This window comes from Pseudopodoces humilis, chromosome 16, assembly GCF_049639895.1.
Source record: "Pseudopodoces humilis isolate 2021_Gansu_Grassland_sample_001 chromosome 16, ASM4963989v1, whole genome shotgun sequence".
Lineage (NCBI taxonomy): Eukaryota > Metazoa > Chordata > Aves > Passeriformes > Paridae > Pseudopodoces > Pseudopodoces humilis.
In genome coordinates, this window is record NC_142215.1 from 14,068,044 (window position 1) to 14,085,821 (window position 17,778).

Sequence of the window (17,778 nt, forward strand, 5' to 3'; positions counted from 1 at the left end):
GTTACTTATCCTGCTAAATGGAGTTATCTGGAACCTTCAGTGCTAATTTAATTTTTAGAGACTGGAGAAGAATTGTAACTAAACTTTTGTCAGTTTAGGCAGCTACGATGAGCTTCCTGAATCTCGGGATTCGTTATTAAACCGCCCGCTGCGCCCTGGCGGGAGGCGTTTCCCGCTGCGTTCGGGGTTAAACTCGCCCGGGCCCGGCCCCGCCCTCAGGGAGGCGCTGCGGCTCCCGCGCCGCCACCGGAAGCGGCTACAGCCGTTTCCTGCTGGGGCGGGGCCTGCGCAGGCGGACCAATCGGACGCGTGCATCGTACGAAGTTACCCAATAGTAGAGCAGGACGGGGTTTAAAGGGAGCCGCGGCAGCGTGAGGGAGCGGCCGCCGGTTTGGCTGGAGAGCGGAACGGTTCTTTACGGAGCGGCGACAGCGGCCCCCCCTCTTGTCCGTGCCCATGGCGCTGCCGGTGACGCGCCGTGCCCCTGTGAGTACCAACACGGGAGGCGGGTGGGCCGGGGGTCGACAGAGGAGCAGCCCGGGGGGCGAGAGAGAGGCCAACGGTGGCCAAGGGGCTCCGCCGCTCTTTGCCCTCGGGCGGCGCGGGGGCCGCGGGTTGGCCGGGTGGGGCTGGCCGGGTGGGGGGCGGCTCCCGGCCCTCAGATCGGCCGGGGCCCCCCTTACCTGGGCGGGTGGGGCGGCGGCCAGGCCGGGCTGTGGCCCAGCGATGGCAGGGGGCCCCGCTACGGGCGGCGGCAGGCGCTGCTCCCCCCCCGGCCTGGCCTCGGCTGCCCGCGGCTCCCCCGCGGAACTGGGGGGGGGGGGGGGATGTGGGAGTGGGAAAACTAAAGCTGCTTTAGGGGGAGGTGTAGGAAAGGACTACGGAGCCTCTCTTCTGTGGTGATTGTCTAATGATCTAAACTGAACTCCATGAAAAACGTGAAGCCTGGTGATTTCATTGTTGTGCATAACAAAGAATATTAATTTTTGCGTGTATAGTATAGCTTTTTAATTAATATGGCATGTATGTAACAACTTGCTTTATGCATCCTCTGGGGGGCGCTGCTGCAGTTACAAAGCGTAAGAATAATGGACTTAATAACAGATGAGCAGTCTGACCTTGAAAAATGTGAGAGAGGGTGCATTGCTTAATTTTACAACACCCTTCAGAAATACAGTGCTCTGATCTTAGAGAGGAGACTTCTTCCTCTGAACATATGTGACTGGTTTGGAAGTAAAAGCTGCTTGTAAGCACGAAGGTACACAGGTGGTAAGTATAATTGAGTCAGGCATTGGAAAGTTGTTGGTCTTTGACTTAAGCCTTTGTAATTTTATCATTTTAGATCACTAGAGGGATGGAGAATGCTGTGTCTGACCTTAGAAGTAAAGCAAAACCCCACGTGACTGGCAAAAGGGCTGCTCTAGAAGAAATAGGAAATAAAGTTGCAACAAGAGGAACACACGTATCTAAGGTAAAAGAACGCTTAAAGTCTGTACACAGGGAGAAGTTGGATTGCTGCTCTGTACTAATAATAAATGTTTTCATGACAGAAAACAGAATGCCCCAAAGCATCTATAAAGCCTGTGAAAGGACCTAGCAAGATGACAAACGAAATTGTACTGCCCAAAGCTCCAGCTGCTGTAAATCAAGCAAACAAAGAAACTGATGTTCCAAAGGTAGGAAGTGATGATATTGTTCCAATTTTAAATTTGATTTGCAACTTTGAGCTCTACCTTTACAATAGTTTATCTGTGGCTGTATCTCATTCTTCCCCTGCTGAAAAAGCAAAGCCTCTGTATGGAGGTTTTTGTTTAATGCATGTTATATTTAAAGGCTGGCGTTCAGGTGGCAGAATGAGCTGTTCAAGTACTGGATTGAGTTTCTGCTTTAGCTGGCAATTACTAGAAGATCCTGGGATTCTGTGTTTGTGTGTGTCAGTGGAAACTTGCTGCACTGGAGCCCAAGCTTGGTTTCAACTTCTATCTAAAGAAATTGTATTAGTGGCTGGTGAAACATGGAAACAAAGAAACATTGAAACTTAAACAGTAAATCCATAAGATGTGTTAACAGATACGATCTATTCCTTAGGTTCTGTCTCCTGTCCCTATGGATGTATCAATGCAAGAGGAGGATTTGTGCCAAGCTTTCTCTGACGTGTTGCTCAACAACGTAGAAGACATTGATGCTGATGACTGGGAGAACCCCCAGCTGTGTAGTGACTACGTGAAAGACATCTACCTATACCTGAGGGAGCTCGAGGTAGGATGCCCCATGGCTGCCCCAGTGTCTCAGGGGGTTACCTGGCTGCTCACCCTGCTCTCCCCACAGCTGCAGCAGTCGGTTCGCCCACACTACCTGGACGGGAGAATGACCAATGGGCGCATGCGCGCGATTCTGGTGGACTGGCTCGTCCAGGTGCACTTGAGATTCCGCCTTCTGCAGGAGACACTCTACATGTGTGTGGCCATCATGGATCGCTTCTTACAGGTGAGATCTCCTTCAAGTCATGCTCAGTAATTACTCAGTTACCATGTTCGTAAAGGAGTTTGGGATTTTTAGAAATCTAACAATCTACAAAATCTGCTCTGTAAGAGCTGTTACAGTGCAGCATCTTAACTCTGAGGCTGCTTCTTTGAGCCCGTCATTATACAGACACCTTTGACTAGAGTGAAAACCTTTTTACACTCATTTTACACTGTCATGCTGATATTCTAAACTGATAAATACAAATCTGATTATCTAGAGTTTGACACTTGAGGGCCTGCATTTTAAATGTTTGTGTTGCAGAGTCATCCAGTACCTCGCAAGAAGCTTCAGCTGGTGGGCGTAACAGCGCTGCTTGTAGCTTCAAAATATGAAGAGATATTGTCTCCTGATGTAGCAGACTTTGTTTACATTACTGACAATGCCTACACCAGTAGTGAAATTAGAGAAATGGAGATGATTATTCTTAAAGAATTAAACTTTGACCTGGGGCGACCTCTTCCAATTCACTTCTTAAGAAGAGCATCAAAAGCTGGGGAGGTGGGTACTTGTCCTCATTATCTAGCACTTTCTTGTGTTGGTAAAGTCTCTCAGGATTGCTTCTGGCATTTCTATCTTTGATTCTAGTTCCTCCAGCTTAAATGCTGGATGAAGAAATGCTCAGCTCTGAAACTCCACCGTGTGGAGTAAGATGACAATGTCAGCCAATAGTCTTTCACATTTCTATTTACTGAGGCCTGTGTTCAGCCTTAGTTGAAGTAATTTTACTGTTAAGCTAAGAACCCTTGCTTTAATATTTTTAATCCTGGTGATCAGGATTATTAGTAAAACTAGCAGTATTGCAGTTCTTTGTAACTGTTGGTGCACATATTAAAGAATCAAAAGATAAGCTTTTTCTTTGACCCAATCTTTTTTTTTCTCTACCTCAGTCATTATATTCAAGTGACTGTCCACTCTTGAGGTGGGCTTTAATTACCTCAGCAGACCACTGGGTAACTGAAATAAGGTTCTCCTTAAGTCACTTTAAACCTCCCCTCCTAGTCTGCATTCCAGAAGGAGCATTAGTGTTCCTGGTTGGGCACAGCAGTACCTGATACTGCAGTTTTCTGTTGAAGTCCCTCACTTTGTGTCTAAATTCCAAATGGCTGCTGGTCTTGATTTTGAAAGGAATGTCTGTTAGAAAGGAACTAAACTGTAGTAGTAAAGATTTTGCTATTTTTTTCTTGAACATAATAAGCAATTCTGAGTGATTATGCTAAAGTGAAGTCAAACTGTGGATTAACAAGCTCTCAACCTTCTAGGCCGATGCTAAGCAACACACTCTAGCAAAATACCTGATGGAGCTGACACTGATAGACTATGACATGGTTCACCACCGGCCTTCAGAGATCGCAGCTGCTGCATTGTGCCTGTCTCAGAAGATTCTGGGACACAACAAGTGGGTGAGTATTTTAATCAAACTCATTGTTCTTCACAGTGGAATAGAACCAATAAAAAAGTACTTAAAAATTGTGTTTAGGTTGGCAGCAGTGCTGGTGCTGGAATGATGGTTGGACAGCCTGATGCAATAGTGGCAGGTAGAAAAAGGAATGTACCAGTAAAAAACTCACATTCCTTTGCTGTTTGAATACTGGGGTACAAAAGGATTTTGCTCATGAAAGCATTGAGTTACTGAAGGCTACACTGTAAGTAAAAGTGTATTTTCATAATCCTTGCAGTGCATGTAGCATAATGAAGTTGTAGACTTGTAGACATGAGTAGTGAGTTGTAATTCAGCTGGTAGTTGCTTTTTTATCCTCTATTCAGTCTAAAAGCATGATCCTTGAAATTGATGTGTTCAGACCTCTGTATGTCAGGTTAGTCTGGATCTGTCATTTAAACTGACAGCTACAGTTTCCAGCACTTGAGGCTTAGCCATGAAGCTCGGGGTGTTTGCTGCCTGAAGTGATTGTGCCTTGAGCAGCAATTCCCCCTTCACAAATCTCAAGTTTGTTACTGTTCTGCTGCAGGGTACAAAGCAGCAGTACTACACTGGCTATGCAGAAGACAGTCTCGTGATGACCATGAAACATATGGCAAAGAATGTGGTCAAAGTAAATGAGAAGTTAACCAAATACACTGTAAGTATAACTACTTAAATCCTTTAATATTTTAAAAATAGCTTTGCTGCACATTGTGGCTCCTTAGGTAAATACTCTGTATAAAGCATATGCTGCTCTGACAAAGCCTGTTGCATTAATGTTAACAGCAAAACCTTTTAGACAAATTGTGCTCTTTATTACTTTGCAGACTGGTTCAGTGCCAGCCTTGTTGGTTTGCTTGTTTTCCAAGCAGGCACGCAAACTGACCCAAACTTATCTGCCTAAGCATAAGCAGTTTATGTGTGAAACTTTAGTGTCTCTGTTCTCTACTCTGCAGGCTATCAAGAACAAGTATGCAAGCAGCAAACTACTGACCATCAGCACCATCCCTCAGCTCAACAGTGAGGTCATCAAGGATCTGGCTGCATCGCTCCTGTGAAGCCCTGGGCAGCCAGGACCTGATGGGGTGTGCACTTTGTCTGTCTACTGCTTTTGTACATAGCATTCCAGTCTCCCAGAGACAGTTCCGACTTATGCAGAAGGTGATATTTTAAATTTACTTTGTAACACAGCTTTCTATCTAAAAATAAAACTCCTTTCTTTTAAGTATTGAGAGTGTGACTCTTTAAGGTACAACCTACACATTTGCAGTCTGATGTCCAAGTCGGACATTCGACTAACTAGGTGATTTTTACAACTTGCAGTTAAATGAGCTTGATTATTCTCTGTGGTTGCTTCCAGAGAGAATCTCCAAGCTTTATATATTGCATTATATTTATTAACTTATTTTCACTCTTAACATAAAGAGGCAGACAGTGCATATTTTTGTTGTACCTTAAAGAACACTAAATATGTACTTAATTTCATTTCAGTGCCTTTTTCCAAGAAAGTATACTGGAATTCATTTATTTTTTTGTAGTTAGGTGCCTTCAAGTTTGGGGAAAGATGTAGGCTGTCTTGAACAGGTATTAATAACCTTGTACATCTTTGTATTTCTCTGGATGCTTAAAAAAAGGGAGCTAAGGGTAGAAAAATTGGACATCTCCTGTAATGCTATCAGCTGTGCAGGGAATACAGGAGTGGAACTGTGGGCATGAGACCTTTTGAAAGCAGCTCAGTTCTTGAAACCTTCTCCACTTCCTGAAAAGAGCCCCCTTAGGTTTTTCATTACCTGTTTGTTTGTCCACATTTCCCCCCCACCATCCTAGAGTCAAACCCAGCACAAGGCAGTTCATCTTGTCACTTCCTTGACACTTTGCTTGTCTTTGTTTCTAATCTAAGTGTCAGTATCTGTATGCTCAGGGAACACACATATGTAAGTAATGCAAATTTTCTGCCTCACTATCTCATGTATGTCTCTTTGTTAAATTCATCTTGTATAAGTAATGTTAAATTAGACCTTTTGATAATCTCCAGGTTATACTGAACTCAGTACCTCCCTTCCATGCCTAGCTCTTCTATGATTGCTCAGCATCTCCTCTTCATGAGTGTGCTGGCTCTGATGTAGAAGGCAAGAACTTGATGCTACAGAACTGACCTAGACCTCAGTGTTCCCCTGTGGGAAGGATGGTAAAGCCACTGGGTTTTATCTCCTCAAGCAGGAGATTTTTCTCTTCCCTGCAATAAGTAAGCCTAGAAATTGCTGCAAATGGTCTTCTGAAAAATGTGCTTCATTCCTTGTGTGGATATTATTCCTCTGGAGTGAGATCCTCCTTTCTGGTTCCCAAAAACAGCTCCTATAGAAGATGGAGTTTATGTACCTAAGTTAGACTTAGGCAGCAGTTTAGGAGGGAGGGATTCAAGATTTTTAGCTATATTTTAAAGCTTATGCAACTTTTTAATACCAATATCTGCAGGGCTTTTTAACTGCTCTTAACATGAGAGAATGAAATGCACAGCACTTCAGCTGGGCATAGGGAAAATAATTTGGTTTGGAGTCAAAAAAGGGTTTTTTTTCTTTAGAAGTCAGTGTAGTAAAATTCCGAAGCCATTGTTGTGAAGAGATCTGTTTATTTGAGAACAAATGGCACAGAGAACAAACCTGTTTATCTTCCTGTATTTTATTTTATGGAGGTTCAAAAGGCAAAGCAGGAATTCTCAGAACTGCAGGGCAAGCAACAGCCACTCTGCTGGGGGAGGCAATCAGACTTGGGCAGTAACACCTGTGCTTTTGCTATTTAAAAGGAGAAGGAGTAGTGCATATCTGTAAGTACCTGGCATAAAAATTCTAGCAGTACTACATCATAATAAGAACAGTGGATTCTACTGCATTATACCTTTATACATGTGTCTATCATAACCAGTTTTTATATACAGTATATAACTATTTCTATAAATGTACAGCTCTGCATAAAGACACTTCCTATAACAACAGGCAGAGTATTAAACATAAATCCAACATGGGCCAGCCATATTATAATATAAATCTTGAAGAAGGCAACATTGTTTAGCATACAGTACTATGTGGTTTTGTTTTAAATTCTTACAGTGCCTGTTGGAGTCCTTAAACACACCTGCAAACACAAACCAATTCCATTACATCTCTGTACAGGATTACTTAAATAGACCATCACAGTAGTTTTTTAGATGGTAATATCCCAAATAAGCCTAAATCTTTTTGACATGTAGCAGCATACTTATTAATATGTTCCCCAGAATGATCTGCATTAGAGGAAATGTGCATTTAACATTATCTTCAGTAGATAATTAAAAAGTTTGATATTCAGCTGAAGGCACTTACTAAACACACCCCTTCCGAAGTCCCTGGTTCCAGACTGTAAATCACACGTTTCAGGAAGACGATAGGTTTGAGCAATCTTCATTTACCAGGTGTTTTAAACCAGGTTTTAAATATAATAAATAATTGGTCAGTTCATTACTGTATGGTGCTGAGACAAAGATCAAAGTCTGTGCTTTGGGTGATTTCCCACTCATACACAATTTACTGGTGAAAATACTGCTGAAAACGGCAGACCTTGGAAGAACAATGTCCTGAAGGCAAGGGAAAACATCTTCAACCACTGGTACCTTTACACCAATTTTTGTCTTGACAGTCTTTTAAATCTTGGTGACATAATTGTTGGGAAACAGACCTTGTTTCCCTCGTAGTCTTCCTGTCCACCAGCCAGAAGGATCTGTAAAAAGGACAGCAAGGTAAAGGGGTGAGGCTCTGGAAGCCTTTCTGTGCTCTGGAAGCCTTTCTGTGTACTTGGTGCAAGCTTGCAAAGCTGTGCCACTCAGGGAGAGCCTTTTTGGGAAGAAATGAGGGGACAGACGTGTTCATCTTTTGGCAACATCATTTTGCATTGAGGAGGGTGCTTTGGAGACCCAGAGCTGGAACTGGTTAATTATATTTTGCTGCTTGTGCTACAGCTACGGTTTAGGCTGATTTTCCTCTAGAGCCAGTGGCAGAATTACTGTCTAAGTGTACAGCTTGGCAGTACCCAGTGACAGGTCCTTGGTCTCTCTCTGGCATGCTCTTGACTGAAGAGGTTGGACTGGGGTGGATGGAGATTTCTCTTCTCCCTGAGCCATCATGGAAATTTGTAAGCCTAACAAGAGGAAGTGGGGTGGCTCAGAAAGCGCTGCCTAACTCCTTGTGGCAATGGACCTCAAAGAATTGTACCCAATTTTGTACCTTCTTTGATGATGTCAATGACATCGTTGGCGTTGAAGCTGAGCTCGTCCGTGTCCTGCGCGTCGTAGGCGTAGAGCGCCCGGCACTGCGGCACCTGCGGCTTGGGCTTGGGCTGCGGCTTGGGCCTTCCTCCGGCCGGCGGTGGGCGGCTCGAGCTCTGCCTGCGGACACTGCGGACAGCAAGGGCTCGTGGGCTTTGGGGCTTGGGACTCAACCTCAGCTTTACCAAACCCCTCTTAATGAATTCATTTTAAAGAACATCATAGAACAAGGGAAAACACATTTTCTTGAATGTCACAACCATTAAAAGTAGCAGTGTGAGACCTCTCTGTGAAAGAGACAGTTTCCATTTTTTTCCAATGGAAATGGATGAGTAGGTACTTCCCAACAGCAGTTCAAATGCTTAGAAGACATTTAGTGTCCAGGCTGAAATGGAAGCAAATGTGCACATGCGGTTCATGCATATCTTGGTATCTACACAGCTTAGGCTTGTAGAGCTTACCCCTTGCCCCAAAGTCACCAGTGATTTAGTTTTCAGTATCAAAAATAAAGTTCTAGCTCACAGGCTTGCTACTTTACCATTCTTGTGACTAAGCTGTAACAGAGACTCGTATCTCTTAAGTTGCCTCAGATTCCAGGGCCATCTATGGACTTGTTCTGTTATAGCCAACTCTGAAGCAGCAGGGGAGATGCTGCACAAACTGTCACAGCTGTGACCACTCCAAAGATTAGGAAGGGGAAAGAGGGAAGAAATGCATTTTGCCAGCTCATCAGCTAATAAAGGCTGGAAGAGAGAACAGGTATTAGACTCAGTATGTCAGTTTAATAATATATGTGCTGAATGACTAAAAATGTAATGTAATGATGTGGAGGAGAATGAATTGCGATCATGTCATGTAATGCCACGGTAACACAGCTTTTGCAGAACAGGGTTACAGTTACATGAAATCCTAGGCTTAATTTTGTCAATAAACCTCTAATTCTAATTTTGTAGTGAACGGCACCAGAAAATAAGATTTGTAGTATGGATTATAACAGCGCTTCAGTTCTCAATGTATCTGTGAGGGGAGAGATTTTTCTCCTGTTCCTCAGCATCTACTCCCTTTGCTCAGGATAAGAGACATGAAACCTAGACCTACATACGGAAATGAAGGAATTCAGCACAAGTCTTGGAAAATATCTTAGCTTTTACACAGCTACAGTAGAACTACAGAATCTCATTTGAGATGTTTTGCTGCTGGGGGTGAGCCTGCTGATTTTAATCTTGGTCTTGTACTGGATTGTTGGTACCACTACATCCTTCCTGGCAACTTTACTAAAAAACCTAATTCTACTCCTTAAAAATTATATCTGCTTATATATGGCTATGGTCTTGAAATAATAAATTCACACCTCTTGTAGCTCACAACTTCCTTTTGAAAAGGAACAGGTACAGAAATGTGTCTGAAATCCACTGCTGAATACAATTATCTTGTTTCTTTTCAGTGTATTAATAAAGGAGCTCATAATGGTCAGGAAGACAGCCTTGGGAATGTCACTTTTGTGAGAGTACTTCCTTAGGTTTGTTACTGCTGCAGAACACCTGGCATGTTTGGTTTTGGTTTTAGCCTATGGCTTATGTGTTTTTATTGTTACATGAACGGTAGTCTCAAGACAAAGTAGTATTAGTAAAGGAGTTTAGGAAGAAGCTGACATGTGACAACATTTCACCACCCAAACCATGGAAGCTATCACAAGATTGGAAATGTGCCTGTTGACATGTGCTGATAGGTTTGAAAGTGGTAAATAAGTAGCAGTGGCCACTTCTTTCTGATTTCTTTCTTATTTCAAGATTAATCTTAAACATAAAAATACTCTAAATATGCCTGAAATATCTTATATTATAGTCTGACACTTGGGTTAAAATGACTGCCATTGGAACAACTGCAAAGACCTCTGTACATGCCTAACCCTGCTTGAGGGCTCCATGTTCAGGAACTAGAAAGCTCCTCAGGAATCTTGTGCACTTTCAGTTCTCAAAATCTATCAGTTGTGCACATTTACATACTATTTGATAATTGTGAAGTGTGTAATGTTCACTAATGTTGTAACTAATCCACTTAATAATCAGCCTGTTGAAGCACACAGCAGCAGAAGTGCAGAACACCTGCTAAGGAGTTTGTCTGCTGACAGACAGCTGAGACAGGACTGCTTGTACAGAAAGTTGCTCTTGATACGGTTAGAAATAAATATATTTTTGCTGGCTTCAAGAACCCCCATTCATGCAGATCATGGGAAGTCAGCAGCAAACTGCTTCTTCTAAATTAAATTCTTCCTTTTTATCCCTAGAACTGCTGAATAAGCAGCAGTCTTTGACAATTAAGTGACACTCAAAATTCCCACTACAGTCAAGCTCCACTAATGTTCTACTGAGTGGAGTAAGGGCTGAGTTGAAATAGAAACTGTTGGGTCACTGCAAATTTTAAAGGTTTAATTTTTTTTTAAGGCCTTCAACATTCAAATTTAAGGTGTTAAACCAGAACTGCTTCACCTTTATTCCTACAGGTCTAGGATGGAGTATGTAGTGTTTTGGAATCTGGTGGAATGGATGATGATACCTTTGAGTACAGCTCAATAGTACAACCTGGTGATTAATGTACAGAGTTTATCAGTCATGAACAGTTTGAGTGTGTAAAACTATTTGCAAAAATGGACACCTTTTTATCAGATTCAATGTAAAATCTTACCCAGCTGCTCCTTGGTCAGGTACTTTCAAGAAATCCAAGCTTTGTGGTTGCTGTGAAATCTTGCCTGATCCTCCTGACGTTTGCCGTGGTAAAGCTGGTCGTGTCATACTTGTGTACAACAGGTTCTTCTGATTGGCCCATTGATTTCCTGGCATCTGGGGATGGGCTGCAGATTGGGGGGGATTTATTACTCCATTTTGCTGCTGACCTAGAAATAAATAAAGTGTGAGTGCATGCAGTCCCAATGCCAGCTCAGTGAAGGTGAACCTTTGATGGCTTAGCTGTCACTCAGCTCTCAGACAGCCCCACTATCAAGGAATCCAAAACCACAATCATGTTGAAATGTTGATTTATACCCGATTTCTGGTCTGCTGGCAATCTGTTTTGGGTTCCCAACATCATGCACTTGTGCTCAGGTTGAAGACATGTGCCCTGGGTGTTCCAAGAAAGCACAAGGATTAGCTCTCAGCTGAGTTCCAGTTTAACTAACATGGTTAGCTAACCAACTCCTCTCTAAAACACTGCACAACATTTTATCCAGATAAGGGTTAATCCAAAGCTAGCCAAAATTTCTTCTCTTTTGAAGTTCAAACTCAGTCTACCACATACTCAAGGAATTTGACTGTTTTTATTAAGTTGCTATAAATACTTGTCTATTTTAACAAGTATGTGGGTGGGGGGTGTTTGGGCTATTTTATTGTTTTGTTAAAAAAAATGCCTTGATGCTATTTTGATAGTTGAAAAGGAGTTTGAATTGTCTAGGACTGACATAGGTATATGCCTTTAAATAAATAATTATGCCTCTAACTTGAATTTAAAGCACACCCACCCATGTCTGAGCTACTTGCAATATCAGGGCCTAAAGAGCTCATCTGCATACTTTACATTCCTAAAACCCCTATGGAACAAAACAGAATTTTTTTGTTTTCTATTGGATTCTATTAAAAATCAGTTTCCTCAGTTATATGGGTGACCCTCTCCTCTGCTGTTTGTGATTACCTCTGCTAAACATGAGCAGAAAGAACAGCTGTGCAGAGAGAATTCATAATCACAGCACCTCGGAAAACCCTACTGCCTGTAACATCTGGTCTTTGCTTCCGATGTTCTCCGGGTACTGTGGCAGAACTTAAGGGTCACAGACTCCTGTGTAAACCCCACTTTGCAATCCAAGCCAGCATGGCACATACATTATGGTGATATAAAGAAAAGTTTGGGTTATTCTGAACCTGTACAGAACATGCTGTTCAGCTACTGCATCACTGATTTCAAAACAAGATGGGAAAATAGCAGAGATAATTGGGACTTTCAAGGAGGAATTTGCACAAATTGTAATATGGCTTCAAACTTCTTGAAAGTCTGGACATTTTAACTGGAAGGAACTCATTTGTAACACCTGTCTGCAATTTTGTTTGTCCAGCTATGTGTGGCTACTTTCCAAGAGTTCAACATTCAAAAAACAACCAAATAAACAAAAAGCATTGTAACTGTAAAGTACGGAGAGGTTTGTAGGAAAGCCTACTCACCTTTTAAATGTGATAGCCCAATGCCCGAGGGTCAACACAGCACTTAACTTCAGTAACACCACTTCTAGCTATAGAACTGCTGAAACAGCTTTTGAAAATATAAACCAGATTGTCCTTGCTTTAACTGATGCTGTACAATCTCTGTTTGCTGACAGGTCAGCTCTTACAGTAATTTCCCACTTCACTACCAGTTCTGGCAGATCACACAATCTAGTTTGACTCATAAAGATGTGAGGATTTGGAATGGTCTATTTCATTTGGTGACCGAGACTGGTCACACGCCTAACTTCCACCATTAGCATTATGCTTCTCAGTAAACAGCAGCAGACTGAAAGAGGACTCTTCGTTAAAAAGAAAGTACTCTGGGAGTGTAAGTAAAAAAAAAAAATCTCTTAGGAAACACTGAGTCAACAGAACATTGTTCTCCTCTGTGAGTTCACAGGCAAAATTAATCATATCTGCCCAGGGCAGAAGTGGAACGCCCTAATGACATCGGTCCCCTGCAGAAAGAGCCGTGCTGATGTCTGGCACAGCTGCTGTGTCCCAGCACCAGGGCTCACAGGAGTTGTAACGTGTCTGCCAGGGCAGGACAATGAGACACAGGTTGCATTCTGCGCTGTGCTGGCTCTGAAAGCAGTTTCACTGCGAAGCTTTGTCTATGGCTTGATAAGCACAGAGCTTGTACCCTTCACAGTGGAGATGGCTACAGGGTCAGGTTTAGATTCAGTGTCTGAACAAGTCACAATCACATCAAGCAGGACAGCTCCAGGGGGATATCCAGCAGGACACTTCATAAAATGCCTACAAACAGATGCTTTCCAGGCAGGATCTTTCAAAGAGAAATTTAAACTGTTACCATAATTTTTTTTAATGGATAAAAAACTTGCCAGATGACAAGAGAAAACCAAAAGCCTTCATTTGGAATTCAGTTTTGCCCAAGCTAAGAGGACTTACCTGGAGGAGGTGGTGCAGCTCTCATAGGATAAGTCTGATTTTGAGACCTACTGGAATATCCTCTGCCTTGGGTAAGGTTCCGTCTAGTAGGACCTAGAAGAAACCAGCGACATTGTTTCCTCTTCACAATTACATTTATTAGCTGGCTGCCAGACCCCCTGTTCTGTGATGAGAAAGCTGATCTTCAGGAATAAGGAATGTGACTCCTGCAGGGTTGCCCAGGCTGTTATAAAGCATTTGGTGCAAAAAGGATGACTTTGGGATATTCTCCCTTTTGTAATGCAGTTCAGCTGCAAGATACAAAGCAAAGCCTTCTTGAAACTACAGGAAGCAAGGCCCAGAACACTGACAGCTGTAGAGCAGCAAGGGACTCTGCTGTATCCTTAGGATCTTTGTGTGTTACAGAGAAATTAATAAAGGACATGGTAAGGCTAGAGCCATGCATGAACAGAAAAATTAACCACTCTCTGATTTTATAAACCCCTAAACTCTAGAGGAAATTTTTACTTACGGGAATTCTTTGATAGCCCTGGTCCAATGCTGATTTGCAGCACTTTATTACTTGGTTTGAGAATAGCTACATCTCCTTGGCCTTGCATAAACTGCACTTGTCGAGAACCAGCACTACTCCAGGGCCCCCAGCTCTCCTTCTTCAGCTTCACTTCAAGTCTGACAGAAGTGTGTGAACACAAGAATGAAAAAAACCAGAATTGCTACATTAAATCAAGGCAGTATTGCTTGGCAGCAGGTAACTTAGAAATATAAAATTAAAAGCTTAGACTGAGAATCTGCATTCCATGAGTGACTCAGCTGATATAACCACCTAATTAAACCCTTTTTCCATGCTTTTTTAAAAAATGTTCTTCTTAATTGACATTTTAACTTTCTTGGTACAGCTTCTCAAAGAACTGGAGAGGACAGCGAGCTTTGAATAAAAAAGTGCAAAGATCCAAGTAGGAGATGTGTCAGCCCTGAGCCACTGTCTCTGCTAGCGCTGCTCAAGTGCTTTGGTTTGTGGACAGTCCCTGCACACAGAGCCAGAGGTACACACACACTGGTACATCTGTGGGTGGCTGTGCACTGCCCTGGGTGCTCTGGGGCTGTGCTGTGCTGCAAGGGAACACTTCTGCATACACACACACCTCAGCCTCTTTGTTTTACATTCTTTCCCACGCAGGCACACACACACATTCTTTCCCAGCATTGCCACACTATCCATCTGCTCTCAACTGAACTCAGGGTTCTAGGCAAGACCCCAGAAGTGCAATACATGATGTTTACTTCTGGTACTGGCTTTGCATTCCCATTGTAGAGGAGTGTTTGCTATACTAATGTTCCTCACTTCAATTCTCCTTCTACACCCTTTCCAAACAAAAATAGTGATCTCCTGTTGCTTTTCATAATTCCTCCACCTTTTTGAAGGCAATAAAATAAACATACAAATCCAAGGCCTGCTGTTGCCGATCACCTTAGTGGATGGAAGTATTAACAAAAGCACGTTTGTTGGGATTGTTTCCAGGATGTCCTCACAGCCAAACTACATCAGACACGCTCCAAGTTTTCACACTTGTTTCTAAAAAATGTTCCCAATATCATTTGCTTAAGTGAGGCCTCCTTAGAATTATTTTTCACCCTGCAGTCTCCAGCAGCAGCTGTGCAGAGGCCCTGTCCAGGTGCCACGGTCAGGAGAACAAAGGCAGCTCTCCATGCACACACACAGCAGGAAGTGTCCAGTGGCCCTGGTAAATGCTAACCTGTTACTCTGACAAGGCAAGCACAAAGTCTGGTCTCCTTGCACATACAGGGTTTTACACTATGCTACTTCCTATTATTGCAAACAATGTACAACTTGCACTCACTTATTTGCCTTGGAAGCAAGAACAAAACATTTATCCCTAAAAGCCCATTGAAAAAAGCCATAACTCACGTATTGCTAAATTTCAGAGGTAGTTTTCTTTGTGTTTTCTCTTCGTATCTTTTAGATAGGAGGCTTAAAAACTCTGTTTTGAAGACTGATTCGAGCAAACTATCGTATTCCTGTTCATGTAGAATGAAAATATCATCCTGCATGGTGCTGCAAGGAAATCAGAGCATACACCATCCAGTTTAAAATGTCGTCAGCAAATACAGCCAGCATTATAATGACATTTGCAGAGTACTCATGGTTAATTTTTAAAAACACAACAAAGTCCAAGCATCATTAATTACATAGCCTTGCTTCAGAGGTTTGGTTTTTTTCAGGGTAATAGAATAGCTGAAACCCTTTTGAGAGATAGGAATACTATTTAGTCATTTTACAGTAATTGCTGTTAGCAAAAAAACATGTGCTATTAAAGTCACAATTATAATCTCTCTCTTCAGTAATGGCAGATTTTGTGACAAGAGATAAATTGGAAATTCAAAGGTTACTGAAGCAAGTCTGAAACCCAAAGCAAGCAAATTCAAAAAGAGAGCTTTCAATTCCCACTTCATCAATCAATTTATTTTCCCTGTCCTACACAGATGACTCTGTCAATGGTAAAAATACATTCCAAGTACTAACCTTAAAGAAACAGAAAGAATTCTCTCCACTTCCATCCTCCGCTTCAAGACTTCCTTCACCTGGCCCTTCTCTGGGCCCTGCTTTATCTTTTCACGCCCGATCAGGTAAATGCACTTGGGAGTGAGGACGAGATCTCGCTTCACGCTCTGAAACACAACATTGAAAATACACAGCCGTGTCCTGCGTGCTGTGACCCTGAGCTGGGCACTTCCTGGGACAGGATGGTGAAGACAACTCTGACTCGCAGCAGAACTCATCTTTAGGGGATGTTGCTGTTCCACCCACCTTAAACCGTCTGTCATATTTAGTTACAGTGTCTGCAAAATCGATCTTCTCCCGCTTGCCCACAAACTGGCGCAGCTCGGGGTGTTCCTCCATGCCTATGTAATCTCCCACAAAATTCCTGTTAATGCTGTTCCGTCTTCTCTCTTTCTTGTTCAGCAGCAGGTCTGATGCTTAAATACAAAACATAAACGTCGATTAATAGCATCTACTAGATTTCCTAAAGTCATGCTCTCAAAGAGCCAACTGTTTCACACAATCTCTTGGAAGTGATAACCACATTGTTTCTAATATGGAAAAGCAGTGAAGCACCCCTACTAATCCTTTAGATAAGGATATAGATGATCACTAAATCCATTCCTAATGAAATACACTTATGGCGAGTTCAGTAGTTCTGGTTAATTGGGAGAACTTTTGGAACTAAGAAATTTCTCACTCACTGCTGGAAAGTAAAGATTAACCCTTCCAAACCCAGCATGTTAATTCACACAGCCCAGGTCACACACAGCTAAGTCCCAGGAGAGTCCATGGATTGATCTTATAATCTACAGATTATTCAGATACAGTGTAACTGTGGGAAGGTTTTTGCCTCCCCTGCAGTAGCATCTCTGATCTCTGTCCTACTCAGTCTGGCTTTGATTTGAGAGCAAAACAGTGGGCAGCCCAAGAGATCTGTGCATGCAGAGCAGTCAACCTCATCAGTGGTATCTTAGAGGTCCAACAAAGTGCAATCATTATGAGACAGTCACCTGCAATGCAACTTCGGCCCACAGAGAGGGAGAGATTTCCTTCCCCTTTGTGCCCACCGTTCCTGGAACCACGTGTGTGTGAAGCCCCTGCCATCAGAAGTTCTGACCTACCTTCTTCTCTCATCTGCACGTATTTTTTCCTGGCTGCGTATTTCCTCCAGGCCTTCTGGATGGCCCTGGCATACCCATCATACTTCCTCTCCCTCATCTCTTCTAACAGAAACAGCTGCAGAAAGAGACAGTGGGGTGGGTCAAACATTTTACATGCAAAGTTCAAGAAAAAGCTCTATTTTATTTTCAACAACTCTCCAGTGCATTTCACTCTAGACTGAAGCTGGTGCCTCCTCCACAACTGTGGGATCTGAGATTGGAATGTTAAGGTGGCCTTTCTGGAAGAAATCTCTGATGCTAGAGTGGCTGTGGCTGTTATCAGTCTACCCATTAACTTCCAGACCCCATGATGAAGGAAGAGGAATATGGATTGTCCCTGAAATATTCTACTGGTGCAACGCAAGATTCTCCACTGGCCATTTCTTCAGCTTCCATCCACACATTCTCCAAAATTCCTACTTCTCTTGTCAGAAGATCCATGTCCGTGAGGATCTGTGCAATGTGTAACATAACTGTTCACAAACAATTTTCTTCCCTGGATGAATTTCATGCCCTCATGTACACTGGCTCCATTCTCTCTCACCACTGAAGGTTGTCAGCTGGCTGCAGGACTTGGAACTATGACCTTATAATTCACAAGTATGACATAGTAATATAATATATTATATAATATATAATTCACATGACAT

At 42.6% G+C, this 17,778-nt stretch overlaps 2 protein-coding genes across 2 annotated transcripts in view; one reads left to right on the plus strand and one right to left on the minus strand.

The window, feature by feature from the left end:
* Positions 1 to 326: 326 nt before the first annotated feature.
* On the plus strand, positions 327 to 5,171 carry CCNB2 (cyclin B2). The gene is made up of 9 exons (XM_005521459.3): positions 327 to 486; positions 1,343 to 1,471; positions 1,551 to 1,676; positions 2,089 to 2,259; positions 2,329 to 2,487; positions 2,788 to 3,024; positions 3,786 to 3,926; positions 4,494 to 4,604; positions 4,903 to 5,171. The coding sequence occupies exons 1-9, from the start codon at positions 457 to 459 to the stop codon at positions 5,002 to 5,004; spliced, it is 1,206 nt and encodes a 401-aa protein (XP_005521516.2). The 5' UTR covers positions 327 to 456; the 3' UTR covers positions 5,005 to 5,171.
* Positions 5,172 to 6,607: 1,436 nt separating this feature from the next.
* The window catches only part of MYO1E (myosin IE), a 76,488-nt gene continuing 65,317 nt past the window's right edge, over positions 6,608 to 17,778 (minus strand). The window contains exons 20-28 of the mRNA XM_014251210.2: positions 17,090 to 17,204; positions 16,233 to 16,402; positions 15,948 to 16,093; positions 15,333 to 15,479; positions 13,917 to 14,074; positions 13,406 to 13,498; positions 10,929 to 11,136; positions 8,203 to 8,372; positions 6,608 to 7,699 (exon numbers count right to left, since the gene is read on the minus strand). Coding sequence (XP_014106685.2) covers positions 7,623 to 7,699; positions 8,203 to 8,372; positions 10,929 to 11,136; positions 13,406 to 13,498; positions 13,917 to 14,074; positions 15,333 to 15,479; positions 15,948 to 16,093; positions 16,233 to 16,402; positions 17,090 to 17,204 — 1,284 coding nt within the window. The 3' untranslated portion in view covers positions 6,608 to 7,622. The remainder of the gene's footprint in view (positions 7,700 to 8,202; positions 8,373 to 10,928; positions 11,137 to 13,405; positions 13,499 to 13,916; positions 14,075 to 15,332; positions 15,480 to 15,947; positions 16,094 to 16,232; positions 16,403 to 17,089; positions 17,205 to 17,778) is intronic.